Consider the following 14,325-nt stretch of genomic DNA (forward strand, 5'->3'; position numbering starts at 1 on the left):
GGTCACTGTGACCGCTAAGACCTTTCCAAGCCTCGAGCCGTAACGATCGAGAGAGGAGAGACCCGACATCTTGTCACGACTATTCTCTCTTTGCCACCTTTTTGTCTCCCTCTCTCTCTTTGTAATACCTTGACCCCCCTAAACCTCTCACACTCCCTTTCACTATCACTGTATAATCATCAACGAGCAGAGTCGACAACTCGAGAACCATGTCGACTCTCCTCAGCAACCCCGGCCCTGTGCCGATATCTCCCGCTGGTGACTCGTTCGCCGCATCCTCCTTCGCCTCATCAGCTGGCTCCAGCTCAAGAACGCCTAGAAAGCGTAAGCAGGCAAGGCTCATCAACCCCGCCCGTGAGTACCGTCACCACCGTCACCATCAGCCACCATCACATAAGCTAGCAATTGAAGGTTTTGTTTACCAGCTGACACCATCGCAGGAGCACTCGACTTCTCGGCACGATCAAACCGCTCCCACCATGCATCCCCCGTCGCCTCTCCTCGGCGAGAGTCGTTCCTCCACGATACATCCAACAACTCGCTCTGTTTGGACTCACCCTTCGAGTCGTCTCGACTGTTCAAGGCGCTATCATCACCCCCGACTATCTCACTGGAAATGGGCATGTCACACCCGCGCCCGGCTAAGGACCAAGTGTCGGCCGACGACTCTACCGAGTTCTCCAGACCGACGCCAAGGCGTGAGGCAAGCTTGCCTGAGCGTGACTTTGAGACGACAACTCCATCAGCGTCTCCCTCGCGATGGTCGAAGCTGCTGCACAAGCCCAACCTCGATCTGCCACCAGCATCGACAACGCACGGGACGAATCATGACGGGGAGCCGTCGACGTCGACGTTCCTCAACATGATCAAGTCGACTTTTAGGAAAGAGGACACCCTTCAGCTGGCCGAACTGAGCGAGTGGCAGGACGAGGAAAGCGTGCAGCCACCCCCACCACCACCGCAGAAGGCTGCAGCTTCGTCTCCCCTCCCGCTCAAGTGGCTCAGCAAGAGGAGACCGCTGTCAGGCTCTTCCCCGAAGACCTTTGCCTCAAGCTTAGAGGATTCGCCCATGTTCTCCCTCGGCACGGCTGATCGGTACAGCGAAATCAAGAGCCGGAAACCGAAGAGCGAATCCCTAGACGGCTTCCAGACCGTCAGTCTGAGTGACGTTCCGCCCTTTGACGAGCACGAGGCGCAGGAAACGTTGCGTGACGAAGTGACGACGACGGCAGGGGACGAAACGGAGCTACCCTCCAGCCGTTTAACCAAAGGTGAGCTGGCAATACGGTCGGCGAAGCTGACATCAGTCTCGTTCCACACGGAGGTCGTGTACAAGGTCATCGAGAGACTACCAGAATTCGCGAAGAGCACCGGCCCCGCTACTGAGAAGATTGGCGACACGGGAATCATTCCGTTGTCTGATCGGACGTGCATCCCTGACGACCCTTCCTGGTGTGGAGATCACGCCGATGACCTTTCACCCGTGGAGGAGGGAGAGTGCAAGGAGTGGGTTCTGCGCCAAGGGTGGACAACGCTTTCGAACACATATCATAACGAGTTTATCGACAAGGACCTGCCGAGTGAGAACGGATATGTGGAGCCTTTTATCGAGATGCTCCAGGCTGGCTCTTTCGACGACGAGCCGTGGCGGCCCGAAGTCGCGGTCGAGGACGGCAGGATCGTTGTCAAGGAGCCAGACAGCACAAACATCGACAAAGAGGGCACTGGTTCCGCAGCAACATCGGAAGGCACCCAAGAAACGGAGGGCGTAGAAGAGACGCGCGCCGCTTCCCCTTCCGACCGAACGCTCGAAAAGAAGCCAAGCACCACCGACATCCGAGTCATTGCCGAGTGCTTCCCAGCGCCCCCGGGCGGCGCGTTCGACATTCGCCGTTCTACCTCCAAGTCACCACCTTCCTCGCGCCGTACGTCCCTCGCTTCCGTTGCCGAGCTTCTTGAAGAGCCGGCGGACATTCGCACGAGCCGCCGGCGATCACCGCTCAGCTCGACGAACCCGACAATCGCTGCTCTGGCCCCGCAGGCGCAGACCCTCTTTGACACGCAGAACCGCCTGAACGAAGATCTGTCGCGAGAGCTCGAGGGATACAGCGCGCTTCTGTCGCAGCTCGAGAACAAGCTCAGCGACCGTGATAGCGTCATCAAGCGGCTTGTGCGGGATCATGCGCAGGAACGCCGGCGTCTCAAGAAAGAGGTCGCGGATCGCGATGCACAGGTTGAGCGACTCAATGCTGAGACTGAGCGACTGCGCGAGCAGCCGCAGGAGCCTTCCGTCCGCTCGGAGCCTGGAGACAGTTCAGCCGTCGCCGAACTGCAGGAGCAGCTGGATGCTGCGATGAGCAAGCTCTCGTCTCTTGAGATCCAGCACCAGGACCTCGAGGCGGAGCACGACGACGCCACGGCTGAGCTGGAGCACACCCGCCAGAAGCTCGCCGACACCAACGACGCACTCGAGAAGGCATCCGAGGACCTGTACGCTGCGCGGGACGCTATCGACAGTTCCGAGCACCGCATCCTGCAGATCGAGGAGCAGCGGGACCAACTGCACGCCCAGGTCGAGCGCGAGCGCAATGCACGTCTGGAGGCGGAGCAGAAGTGGGAGCAGGAGCTCGCCTCTCTCCGCAAGGAGCTGGAGGAGGAGCGCGCGGCTCGGCGAAGCGCGGAGGAGGCGCAAGCGGCGTCCGAGCCCACGCAACCGTCGCACGCGCGGTCGCAGTCGCGCGCGATCCCCGGCTCGAGCGTGAACGGCACCGACCTGGGGCACTCGCGCAGCCAGTCGCGGGAGCTACTCGGCTTCTCCCCGCCCAGCGGGCTCGGCCACTCCAGCAAACGGGGCAGCGGCAACTTCCTCCGCGACTCCTGGGCCTCGGCGACGGGCAAGCGTGTGCTGGCGCCCGCGGCGCCACAACAAAAGTCGGCAGAGCGCACGATCGCCCAGCTCGAGCGGACTGTTGAGGAGCTGGCTAATGCGAACGAACGCCTCAGCCTTGGCATGTCGTCCCTGCAGCAGGAGAGGGAGTTGCTCCGACGCAAGCTGGCGAGGGCCGAGCAAGGGCATCCACCCCGGAGGCAGAGTCTGAGGCACTGAGTCGATAGTCAGGCGCCGAAGGAGGAGTAGATGCGTACCCACTGCCACGGACGCAAGAGGGACTATAATATCATCACACAGCAACACCCAATCAACACCCATCCAACTTGCCTTCTTTCGCTCGCTACCTTTATCTCAACTCACATAGACGAGTTTCGAGGTTTCATGTTGTATTCGTTACGTTACCAACGGCACATGTAGCCGCTTTATAATACCCCGGGTAATTAGTATAACGCTCTCTCAAGCTAATTTTACAAAGTGCATGCGAACACACTATACCCGTACCGTCCTTTATGATCCTCTGCGCGAATCCACTGACTCTCTCGCTGATTCTAGGGGCTAGGAAGACTGCTCGAGGATCTGCCTCAGCTCCTGGATATGCCCTTCGGCAGCGCTCCACGCCTCGTCCAGTAGCTCGGAGCCAGATTTGCCCACGACGCCACCGAGCCCTTCTTGCCTCACTGTCGCGGCGCGGTTGTTCTCGTCGAGCGCAATCGTGATCGTGGTCGGGAGGAGGGGCTGCTCGAACGCCGTTGGATCCGGGAGTAGATACGTTCTGCTGTCAGCTACGAGGATCTTGGCAGCTGGGTGTGACGAAGAGTCCAAAACTGTTCCTGCTCTGAATGCAGGCCGAAAGGGGGGATGACAGGACCGTAGAACAGCGCTCCGCTGAAGTGGACACTTACGACTCGAACACGCCAAAGGAGGCACACAGCGGCATCCGGCCAAGGGGAAGGGGGTGCTTGTCGTCCCAGTTACACACGGTCTGGAACGTCGTCTCGTCATACTTGGCGCTCGGGAGGCGGGCTGCGGTCAGCTAACTACTTTACCTGCCAGCTTGGACGACTCCCTCCAAAGCCACTCACTATTCCTCAACGCGGCCATGACGGCGAGCACGGCCGCATCGTACGCGTTTCCGTCATAGTTGATGCACACGACGTCGATGTAGATGACCCATGCGGCCTTGCCGGGTGCAATAATCAGAGACTTGGGCGGCAACGTCCGTGACCTGGGGTCAGCTGGTGTGCAGGCATGAAAGAGCTTACGAAACGAGCATGTCGTTCAGCCAGTTGCTCATCGTCTGCGCCTCGTCGACCGGCGGGCCGGGCTTGAACTTGGGCGAGGACAGGGCGGGGAGGTCAATGTTGGGGACTGGGGTTAGCTAACTGAAATCTCTGCGCAGCTGAAGACAAGCTATCGCTCGACTCACCGACGAAGCCTTCATCCGGCGCCGCACCGCTCGGCTCGGCGATCTCAGCCTTGATGCCGCACACGATCGTCGTGTCGCCCATGCGCACGAGCGCTGAGCCCTCTGCTGTTCCAATCGAGCCTGAGGTTAGCTATCAGAAGTTGCACTAGCTACATACCAACGTTGATGCTGACGTCGCGCCAGGCCGAGACCTTGCGCCCGTCTGGCCGGTAGCCCTGCGCAAGGAAGCGCTGCAGGTACTGGTCGGGATGGAGGCGCTTGAAGACGGCAGCCTGGGTAGCGGGGGACGTGGACGTCGAGGGTCCCGCGTCGTTTGATTGCGCAGTTGCTGCTGTCGCCATTGTTCTTGCGTCTGATGTGAAAGGGGTAGTATGTGCAGAAGAAGCTCGTTGTCCACACAAGGACACAACTGTTATGACGCTCGCTGCAACATTTCTGGCTTCCCTCTCCAGGCACGGGGAGTAAGTGAGTGACGGAAGCGTGAGATTCGCGTGGTGGCGTTTATGCGTTCCTCCACTTTAGTTGTTGCCGAGCGGTCGGCCGCTCGCGGGTGATGAGGAGCCGGGGGCGTCTTTGTCGTTGTCCACTTTTGCTGGCGGGCTCACGAGAGTAAAACCACTTGCATCGAGCGCATCGACGGCATCCACGCTCCCCATCCACCTGTCCGCGCGCGGCACAGAGTCCCCTCGCCTGCCTTGCCTGCAAGCAACACGGCCTCCGCCCCTATGTCCGGCCATGCCAGCCATGCACTCGCGACCCCCGGGTCGGTCTCCGCTCCCATGCCCAGCTTGACCTCCACCGGCCCTGGAGTAGGTGCGCCAAGTCACCGGCCGAGCGTCCCGACACCACTGGGCGCATCAGTGCCCCTCCCCTCGACACCAGCGTCGCCCGCATCAAACCTACCCATCCCCTTCCAGCGCATCGACACGCATCGGATCAAGCAGCAGCTCTACGATGCACTCGGAGAAGCTGGATTACCGTACTGGAAGGCGTTGAACGGATACCTTCTCGGTCAGGTCGGACGGGACGAGCTTGTGGCACTCGTCAGAGGATGGCTCAAGGGCAAATCGCGTGAGTAACCAATTGTCCGCGGCGTGATGCACAGCGATGGGCATGCATCCGGCGGCGAGCAAGCTGTTGTGAACGCACCGGAAACTGACAATAACAGTGCAGCTGCACAACCAGCTTCTGACTTCTCTTTTGCACAATGCATCTACGCCACAGATCGCAAACCAGAGCGCCTCATCGCTCCACATGAACAAGCGACGTAGAGGCGGCATCGACGCACCCGACTTTGACTCGGACGCAACCTACATCGAGCCCATGGATCGAGTAGCTAACTGGGCCATGGGACTCGGTGGACGGGAAAGAGAACGAGTTCGGCGAGCAGTCGACGCTGAGCCGGAGGAGGTCGTCGAGGCGGACGAATTCGACGCCATGGGTAAGAAACGCAAGTGGTCTGCGTACCAGTCAGGTGAGTCCGGAATATACTCTTCACCCCTAGCTGGATTAGACGTCGGTCCGAGCTAACCAACAGGCGCCGCTCACCCCACTCTCGCGCAGTCTGGCCGCAACATCCCCTCATCGCACCAATTGGCGTTACGCCTTGCCCAGGTCGCCAAGACCTGGAACTTAGAGGTTGCCCCGGACGCCACGAAGGAGGTCGGCGAGTTCATGGGCGTTGGCTTGCATCAACACTTGGGCGATGTGCTGCATTCATTGGTGCACTTGACTGGCCGCGATCGGCCAGGCGAGGATACACTCCGTGTACCACCAGGCGTGCACGAGCCGTCGCCGGAGGCGCCGGACATCCCGACGCCGACCCTTGGCACACTGCAGTACCTCTTCACGCTAGCTCCTAGCCTGCATCCGCAAGCGTCGCTGACGATCGCTGAGGTCGAGGCGTCCAAGCCTCGCGAGGAACGGGAAGAAGAGAAGGAGTTTGACGCTCGCACGCCACGCCCAGCCGCCAACCTCCTCCCAAGTGCCACACCACAGACCCAGACCGTAGGTCTGCCAGGCGCCCTTCCTGCTGCGCTGCCCAATGTTCCCAGCCCCGTCAAAGCTGCCTCAACGCTGCATGCCGCCGCGGGACAGGGCAAGATTGAGACCGTCTCGCAGACGCTGCAGGACACGGGTCTGCTCAAGATCGATAAAGCTGGGCGCGGAGAGGAGGGCGAGGGCGGCGATCGCAAGCGGGAGAAGAAACACAACCTGCACTGGAAGTACGAGGATCCCGCTCTGATTCTCAAGGACCTCTTCGGCTAGCCGCCTCCTCCCATGTCGCCCAATTGGGCCGGTGCACCGGCCCACCCCTGTATCCCCCATTGTCCACCCAGGTCTCGAAGAACGCACCGGTATCGTTAGTTGTGATTGTGACTCCGCAATAGATTGTATACTAGACATCCACTACATCCATATATTCGCATCAGCATGCATCACCAGCATTAGCATGACATAGGATACATCTCTGATTGAGTTACAACAGCTTCTCGTATTTCTTCTCGGCGTGGTCGATCCAGCGCTTCAGCACCGGTCTCGCTTGCTCCTCCGCTTCGGCTGCTGGCGGAAGGAGTGCCAGGGCATCCTTCGCACTCAGCCTCCGTCCAGCTTCAAGCTGCACAAGGCCCTCGATGACCAGGGACTGCTTCTCATCGACATCAAGAACATCTCTCAGCCTCCGTGGCGGTTTTGGGTCAAACATGAGCTTGTTCGCGTCCGTCAGCGTAGCGAAGCTCTGGGCGTCAGCTCTGCTTTCCGAAGCTGTGAGCTTACCGGCCAGTTCTCCTCCGTTGGTGTCCCAAGGACCCTGAAGATACTCCCCGCGAGTCCGATCTCGCCAAACTCAGCCGAGAAGAGAAGCTTTCGAGGTGGTGGTCGGCGGAGCTGAAAGCCTTCGATCTCGTCGTCCGAGTCTGAGGAGTCCGAGTCGGCTCCAAGGTCGATATTGAAGCACTCTGCCAGCGTCACGCCGGCACTCCACAGATCTATCGCGCGGGGATCGTACGTCTCCGAGAACAGCAGTTCGGGCGCCCGGTAGTGCCTGTTGTTAGCTGCAAAACGACAGTTGCACAGCTAACCCGCTCCCTACTTGTGTCTCCATCCCGGCGCCACCGTCGCCGCCCTGTCCGTCCCAGGCAGTTCCGAAGTCGATCAGCTGCACTGTGCCGTCCCAGCTGTACATGATGTTGGCGGGTTTGACATCTCTGTGCGCAATATCGAGGGAGTGCAGGTGCTCGAGTGCTGAGAGCAATCCTAGTGCGGTGTGGGCGAAGATCTCGGGACTCGGGGCGTGTTCCAGGATGTTGGCCATCGTCACTGGCAGCAACGGAAAGGTCAGTCGGTGCTCTGGCTCAGAGTAGCTGTACTCGAGCAAAGGGATGATCTGATGTCAGCTTCAAGGACTCCAAAAGCTCAATGAGTTCGTTCACAGCACGGCAACTCACATTCGGATGCGTTGCGCGCCGCAATATCCTGACTTCACGGATGACGTTGTGCGGGCGCCTCGAGGCGTCGACACCATCCTTTGGCGCCGTCACGATCTTGACCGCATGGCAGCTGGCGGGCGTGTCGCCACTGGGCTCAAAGAAAATGTCTGCATGCAGGCCTGTCGTTAGCTATGCAAGGCTCTCGGCCAGCTCACCAGTCGCAAAGGGCTCCATGGGGAAGGCGTAAGTGACGACAGTGGATGACCTTCACCTCTGCATTCTGAAACGCCATTGAACACCGTCATCCACCTTGGCGTCTGGATGGTGGACGGAAGCAAATGTCGAGATCAGCTAGGAAGGGTGTCTGCCCAGACGCGCCGCGCGTGGTGGAGGGAGGGAAGGGGTCAATGTTGATTTCGGTCTCTTCCCTTCCTTCCTCATCTCATCACCTCACGCCACCATGTCCACTGCCGGACCGTCACAGCGCCGGCGCCGCGGGTCGTTTGACGAGTCACAAGCGCAGTCGCAGTCCCAGCGCCAGACGCAGACTCAGGATGGCTCGCGACGCAAGCGTCCCCGCGGCAGTCTCCGCGAGGAGCTCTTCGATAAGCCTGACCTCGAGGAGAAGGCGCGCATCGTCGCTGGATACCGCGATATGCAGATGGCTGCTGATGGTAAGCTGAGAGCGGCTTGGTCCGAAGCTGACAGACAGACATGAAGACGAACCTTGAAAACATTGGTGTCGATGACCTCGCGCGCATGGCGAGGCAGCAGAACAAACTGTTCCGAGATGGTGAGCTGATGGTGCTTGCACGTTAGCTGACTTACAGTGAGGGATACGGGCACGGCGGCGCTCGATGCGCGTCTCATGATGACAATGGGCGAGACGTCGGCCAACCTCGCACGGAAGCTCAAGCTCGGCGGTGTGTCCTTCGACGTGTCTGAATTTATCAACAAGTGTGTTTCACAGATTTGCTCCCAGCTAACAGCGCCCAGTGTGAAGAGCGTCCTCGGAATGGAAGCGGAGGAGACTCAGGCCGTGGACGATGACTCTGAGGAAGACGAGCTCGAGGAGACGATGACGCAACGTCAGCGGCCGCGGAGAGGACAGACGGCTCTTGGCGACTGGGAGCGTATCGGGTGGATGGCGGCTTCGCTGTCTCGACGTGCCCCTGGAGTCGAGTTCATGTGAGTTCGCCTGTTCACGTGCTTAACTGACGACAGGTATGGGCCACTGGAAGTCGAACACACTGTACGGCAGCATGCGCAGCGTAGGGCAAGACAGGAGGTTGCGCCCGAGACGCGCCCAGAGGAAGTGCAGCAGGAGGGCAAGTCGAAGACGAAGGATCCGACCACGACGCACGTCAAGGAGATCAGCGCGGTGCTCAGGGCGATGGACCCGCAGCGCAAGGGCGTCAACCTCTTCCGCCTGTTTATCAATCCCGACAGCTTCGCGCAGTCCGTCGAAAACCTCTTCTACACGTCCTTCCTCGTCAAGGAAGGCCGTGTCGGTATCGACGTGAAGGAAGACGGAGAGATCATAATCTGTAAGTTGATCTACAGTACGCCTTGTCTAACTTGTCCCAGGCGCCAGCGACCAGTACGATCCTGCTGTGGAAGGTGACATTGCGCAGCAGCAGGCCGTGATCGAGTTTGACATGGAGACCTGGCAGCAGGCCATCGACACTTTCAATATCACCGAGTCGGCGATTCCCCACCGCGACCCGCCGCAGGAGGAGCTGGCAAACGGGCGATGGTACGGGCAATAAGCATGCAGGAGCGCAGTCGCTAGGTTGTAACGTTATAGATCCTTGTACAATTATGGCATTACATTCTAAAATTCTACTACTTCTGAGCCTCCGCAATCGGGTTCGCGTGAATCGTGACGCTCTCCAACCGGATCTCCTCCAGTGGCCGGTTCTTCGCGTTCACTGGCACCTTCTCAATCGCGTCCAGCGTCGAGTCCGCGCCGTCGATGACCTTGCCGAAGATTGTGTACTTGCCGTCCAGACTCGACTGCTTCGCGTACGTGATGAAGAACTGAGAGTTAGTCGTACCGTAAGCTCAACAAACTCACCTGTGACTTGTTCGTATCCGGTCCGGCATTGGCCATGGCAACTATTCCCCTGGCATTGAACTGGGATTAGCTTCTTGGATCACAGCGGTCAGCTGACCACACACCTTCAACGTTGATCGGACCTCATCCGGGAACGGCTGACCCCAGATGCTCTGCCCTCCTTTGCCGGTTCCCGTCGGGTCTCCCGTCTGCACCATGAAGCCTTTGATGTTCCTGTGGAAAAGGCAGTTGTCGAAGTAGTTGGATGCACATAGCGCGAGGAAGTTCTGACGTCAGATGACAGGTTCACGCAGACCATCTGAAGGGGAAGCTCACCTCCGCTGTCCGAGGAACAGCCTCACAGAACACCTCGATTTTGATATCACCTGCGGTCGTGTGCAGAGTGACAGACTGCAATCAGCTACGACAACGCGCTTGAAGCTCACCATTTTGGGAGAGGGGCAGGATAGGAGAACGAATATGAGGCGAGCAGCATCAAGATCACGATCGGTCTCTTGCCACCTGATGTCAACATTTCGGTCGCGTGGTATCCACGCGCCAAAATGACGTGTGCGTCTCCGCATCGCCACTCCGCTATCTACGAGCCCAGAGGTCCACCCAGGATATCGGACGACGTCAGTCGACCCGGCGGCCCGGCGGCTGTCACGCTTGAACATTGCACGAAATCGACAGCCGCAAACGGCTCCGACGAGATCGCAAACCGAGAATGACTAGACGGCAGCCGCAGTCAAGTTCTGGCGGCTCGGAGGCGAGTTACGTCGTCGACGTCGAAGCCGCGCGCACCGAGGGCTCTGGGTTTACGAGGTCACAACCGCATCGCGACGTCTCGCACCCGCTCGGTAGCTCGCCCCCGGTCCCATCGCCCATCTCACCACAAGTCGACCCGCTGCTCTCCGAGGCTGGCGCCACTCCCTCTGTCGACCACGACCAGGAGTTCATCTTCGTCAACGGGCAGCTGTTTCCGAAGCCGGCCACGCCGACCGATGCACCTCCACCATATGCGCCGTACCCCGCTGGTCGAGCGAGGGCCCAGACCTTCACGGCCGGCAGTCCACTCGTCGCACTCCCTCCACTTCCCCAGTATCGACGCGAGTCCGCACCGGGCGGTACGGAGACGACACCACTCCTCGCCTCCGACCCCCTTGAGCGTGCCCGCTATCGCAGTCCGTTCGAATACATCATCAAGGGCGACGAGCGCGGCTACTGGAGCACGCTGTGTGACGGAGCAGCATGGAAGTCGCTGTTCCACACGCTAGTCATCAATTTCCCATTTGTGAGCTTCTTCTACGGCGAGGGTAAGCTGACGTGTCCACAGAACCTGGCACTGTGGCCCCTCCTCCTGACTGGCACACTTGTCGGAACCGCGCTCCTCGTGACGCTGCCACTGGGCGCCGTGTTCTGGTTCGCGACTCTGATTCTTGCGCGAGCGGCAGCAGCAGTCGAGACAAGGCTCCAGGTCTTCTTCCAGGGCGTCGAGGTGCGGACAGTGCAACCAATTTTCTACCGCCAGCGTGTCCGCGAGGACGGCGAGCTTGTCTGGGACAGACGTTTTCTGTCTTGCAGCTGGGCAATGGTGGGTTGCTTAGCTATGCCGACCTCTTGATTAGCTGACCTCCAGTTCACCGACCAGTACTCATACTCGGCGCTCGTGTATCTTCTCCTCATCAAGCCAGTCATCGTGCTCGTATCTTTCGTTGCGCTGCTGGTGCTCTTCATCCTTTCCTTCGTGTTCTTCCCGTTCCTGCCGATCTTCCTCAGGTTCGCACGCGCGTTCGGCCGATGGCAGGCGCACATCGCCCTCGACAACCTGTAACACGGATACGAGGGGGCGCGCAGCAAAAGGGACCGATCCACAATGCCTGCGGGCTCTGCGGAGGTCTGGACCGGGGAGCGATCACTCAACTGCGAGCGGACCCGTGTTGTGGTGTTGTGCGATAACGACGAGTACAATCACGAGCCATCTGTTCATCTAGCCATATCAATGTATGTAGAGATCTGTATCGATACGCATGTATATTCAACTGCACGGAAAGCGGAAAGCTCCCCAAAGAGAGTAAGGAGAAGAGTGGCTTATCGGCTGAACGGCCGCGGACACGGCGGCTGGGACGCCGCAACGCCTCGCAATCAACGCACGGGTCTCGTGATTTTGTGATTGATGCCGATCGAACATGTGAAAGAATGATCAGGAGCCAGCGTCCCAAAGTGATTGGCAAGCTCTTGGCACAGCTGGCGCGACTGGGAAGCTTCGAGTCGACATGTTGGAGCATGCCGCGGATTGAAGCTGGACGACTTCGGATGTTTGGATGGCAAGTCGCGGTAACTAAAAGCAGAGCTTATCAAGCACCGTCGGCGATGGCCGATATCGAGTTAGCGCGATTACGTTGTACGCCGATGGAGTTGTGATTTTTTCGGACGAGCTCTCCCGTAGCACCTGACGCAAGTACCGATCCGAAGGCAAGGACGCGCAGGGGAGTGCGTGATGATATCAGCGCAGGCGCGTAGAGGTGCGTAGAATCCTGCCGATACCAGTCCCAAGTGCGCCAGCGCGCCAGGCGACAAGCGGGGGCGCAAGCGACAAGGCAGGGATCGGCTGAGATGGGCATTCCAGTCTCCACCCGCCCCGTCACGCCCCAGACACTCAGCATACCTTAAAGGAGTCATGACGATCAACTGTTGTCTTTCAAATTTCTCTCTTCCTCTCGTCGACCAATACACACACACGCACTTGTGAACTAAACACATAGAAAGGGCACACAGCACGCAGCATGGTCGAGTCATCCGCCATCGAGCCCGACTCCAAGGTCTCATCGCCGTTCCAGACGACTCCGCGGGCTCGCTCGCCTTCGTGCGCCGCGGCGCCCAACTTTCTCAGTGACCGCGCGGCCAGCACCGAGATTGACGGGAGTGAGTTTACAATCCTCTGACGAGAGACGCGTCGCGATGCCGAGCTGCATTGACCCCCAACGATAGCTGACATCCAGTCCGCGGCCTGATGCCCCTCGAGAAGCCCGGCATTATCACCTTCCTGTGAGCTGTCCTTGTCTCCGGTCTTAGCTGACAGCAGTGCCGGGCGCCCGAACCCGACGACGTTCCCGTTCGAGAGCATCACGCTCAACATCAAGCCTCCGCTCGACGGGCGTTCCTCCGAGTCTGTCGCTGTGCAACTGGACGGCGAGGCGCTGAACGAGGCACTGCAGTACGGCCCCAGTGCGGGCCTCTCGAGCATCCGCGGCTGGCTCACCGACCTGCAGGCGCAGGTGCACAAGCGCGAGATCGGCGAGAACTGGGCCGTGAGCCTGGGTAGTGGCTCGCAAGACCTGATGAGCAAGGTGAGTGTTGACTCTCGCTAGCTCTTCAAATACACGACGAGAGCTGACAACAGTGCTTCCAAGCGGTCCTGAACCCCGGCGACCCCATCCTGGTCGAGACGCCAGTCTACTCCGGCGTACTGCCCACGCTGCGCCAGCTGGGCGCCAAGTGCATCGAGGTCGACGTCGACGACGAGGGCCTCAGTGCCGACCGCTTGGCGGCTATTCTCGACAACTGGCCCGCTGGGGAGAAGAAGCCGCGCGTCATTTACTCTACCCCTGTCGGCTGTAATCCCTCGGGATGCTCGAGCTCGGCGCAGCGCAAACTCGACGTGCTCCAGGTTATGAAGAAGCACGACCTGTTGATGATGGAGGGTGAGTCGGCGAAGAGCGGATGGCAGAATCAACGGAGCTGGGCGTTTCTTACCACAAAGCTAACATCCAGACGACCCATACTACTACCTCACCACGCCCCTGATCCCGTCCTACTTCGAGCTCGAGAAGCAGGTCTTCCCGGAGGGCGGGCACGTCGTGCGCTTCGATTCCTTCTCCAAGCTCCTGTCTGCCGGCATCCGCCTCGGCTTCGCAACAGGACCAAAGGACATCCTGCACGCGATCGACGTGCACACGGCAGGCGCGAATCTGCACACGTCCGCACTCGCGCAGGCCATAGCGCACAGCCTGTTGTCGCACTGGGGCATCGACGGGTTCCTCGCCCATTCCCGCGCCGTCTCCGAGTTCTATCGCGAGCGTCGTGATCGCTTCGAGGCTACGGCCAGGAAGGAATTGGGCGATTTGGCCACCTGGGTCTCCCCCGTCGCAGGCATGTTCCTCTGGATCGACCTGTCCCCGGGCGGGATTGAGGATAGCTACAAGCTGATCCGGAACGAGGCACTCGCCAAGGGTGTGCTTGCTGTGCCTGGGGCTGCGTTCTACCCGAGTGGGAGGAAGAGTCCCCACGTCCGCGTAAGTTTCTCGGTCATCGACCTCGAGGACGAGTCGCCGGAGGGATTCCGCCGTCTCGCCGAGGCGATTCGTGATAAGCGCAAGGAACTCGGGCTCGAGTGAGCCGGCGTACTGGTTGAGGATAGAGGAAAGTATATAGAACAATCTAAACTGAACACTGCCGTGACAAATCCATAGTCCTGCATTAAACCTAGATGCGAAAATATGTCTGATGTGTTTCACTGCAGCGC

At 59.6% G+C, this 14,325-nt stretch overlaps 8 protein-coding genes across 8 annotated transcripts; 5 read left to right on the forward strand and 3 right to left on the reverse strand.

The window, feature by feature from the left end:
• Window positions 1-209: 209 nt before the first annotated feature.
• Window positions 210-3,106, forward strand: A1Q1_05319 (uncharacterized protein; the record flags this gene model as incomplete). The annotated part of the gene is made up of 2 exons (XM_014322051.1): window positions 210-354; window positions 441-3,106. 2 exons carry the CDS (start codon window positions 210-212, stop codon window positions 3,104-3,106), a joined length of 2,811 nt encoding a protein of 936 aa, XP_014177526.1.
• Window positions 3,107-3,445: 339 nt separating this feature from the next.
• Window positions 3,446-4,657, reverse strand: A1Q1_05320 (uncharacterized protein; the record flags this gene model as incomplete). The annotated part of the gene is made up of 6 exons (XM_014322052.1): window positions 3,446-3,725; window positions 3,793-3,913; window positions 3,973-4,115; window positions 4,153-4,258; window positions 4,317-4,421; window positions 4,474-4,657. The coding sequence occupies 6 exons, from the start codon at window positions 4,655-4,657 to the stop codon at window positions 3,446-3,448; spliced, it is 939 nt and encodes a 312-aa protein (XP_014177527.1).
• A 384-nt stretch (window positions 4,658-5,041) lies between these two features.
• Window positions 5,042-6,584, forward strand: A1Q1_05321 (uncharacterized protein; the record flags this gene model as incomplete). Its single annotated transcript, XM_014322053.1, has 3 exons — window positions 5,042-5,387; window positions 5,485-5,790; window positions 5,854-6,584. The coding sequence occupies 3 exons, from the start codon at window positions 5,042-5,044 to the stop codon at window positions 6,582-6,584; spliced, it is 1,383 nt and encodes a 460-aa protein (XP_014177528.1).
• A 211-nt stretch (window positions 6,585-6,795) lies between these two features.
• On the reverse strand, window positions 6,796-7,978 carry A1Q1_05322 (cdc2; the record flags this gene model as incomplete). The annotated part of the gene is made up of 5 exons (XM_014322054.1): window positions 6,796-7,023; window positions 7,092-7,359; window positions 7,397-7,701; window positions 7,763-7,911; window positions 7,960-7,978. The coding sequence occupies 5 exons, from the start codon at window positions 7,976-7,978 to the stop codon at window positions 6,796-6,798; spliced, it is 969 nt and encodes a 322-aa protein (XP_014177529.1).
• A 226-nt stretch (window positions 7,979-8,204) lies between these two features.
• A1Q1_05323 (nucleus protein) lies at window positions 8,205-9,513 on the forward strand (the record flags this gene model as incomplete). The annotated part of the gene is made up of 5 exons (XM_014322055.1): window positions 8,205-8,418; window positions 8,575-8,701; window positions 8,741-8,932; window positions 9,020-9,291; window positions 9,332-9,513. The coding sequence occupies 5 exons, from the start codon at window positions 8,205-8,207 to the stop codon at window positions 9,511-9,513; spliced, it is 987 nt and encodes a 328-aa protein (XP_014177530.1).
• A 76-nt stretch (window positions 9,514-9,589) lies between these two features.
• On the reverse strand, window positions 9,590-10,018 carry A1Q1_05324 (uncharacterized protein; the record flags this gene model as incomplete). Its single annotated transcript, XM_014322056.1, has 3 exons — window positions 9,590-9,784; window positions 9,822-9,881; window positions 9,926-10,018. 3 exons carry the CDS (start codon window positions 10,016-10,018, stop codon window positions 9,590-9,592), a joined length of 348 nt encoding a protein of 115 aa, XP_014177531.1.
• Window positions 10,019-10,527: 509 nt separating this feature from the next.
• Window positions 10,528-11,634, forward strand: A1Q1_05325 (uncharacterized protein; the record flags this gene model as incomplete). Its single annotated transcript, XM_014322057.1, has 3 exons — window positions 10,528-11,094; window positions 11,137-11,394; window positions 11,440-11,634. 3 exons carry the CDS (start codon window positions 10,528-10,530, stop codon window positions 11,632-11,634), a joined length of 1,020 nt encoding a protein of 339 aa, XP_014177532.1.
• Window positions 11,635-12,586: 952 nt separating this feature from the next.
• On the forward strand, window positions 12,587-14,197 carry A1Q1_05326 (aromatic amino acid transaminase; the record flags this gene model as incomplete). Its single annotated transcript, XM_014322058.1, has 4 exons — window positions 12,587-12,725; window positions 12,876-13,150; window positions 13,204-13,504; window positions 13,575-14,197. 4 exons carry the CDS (start codon window positions 12,587-12,589, stop codon window positions 14,195-14,197), a joined length of 1,338 nt encoding a protein of 445 aa, XP_014177533.1.
• Window positions 14,198-14,325: the final 128 nt, after the last annotated feature.

This window comes from Trichosporon asahii (assembly GCF_000293215.1).
Source record: "Trichosporon asahii var. asahii CBS 2479 unplaced genomic scaffold scaffold00071, whole genome shotgun sequence".
NCBI lineage: Eukaryota > Fungi > Basidiomycota > Tremellomycetes > Trichosporonales > Trichosporonaceae > Trichosporon > Trichosporon asahii.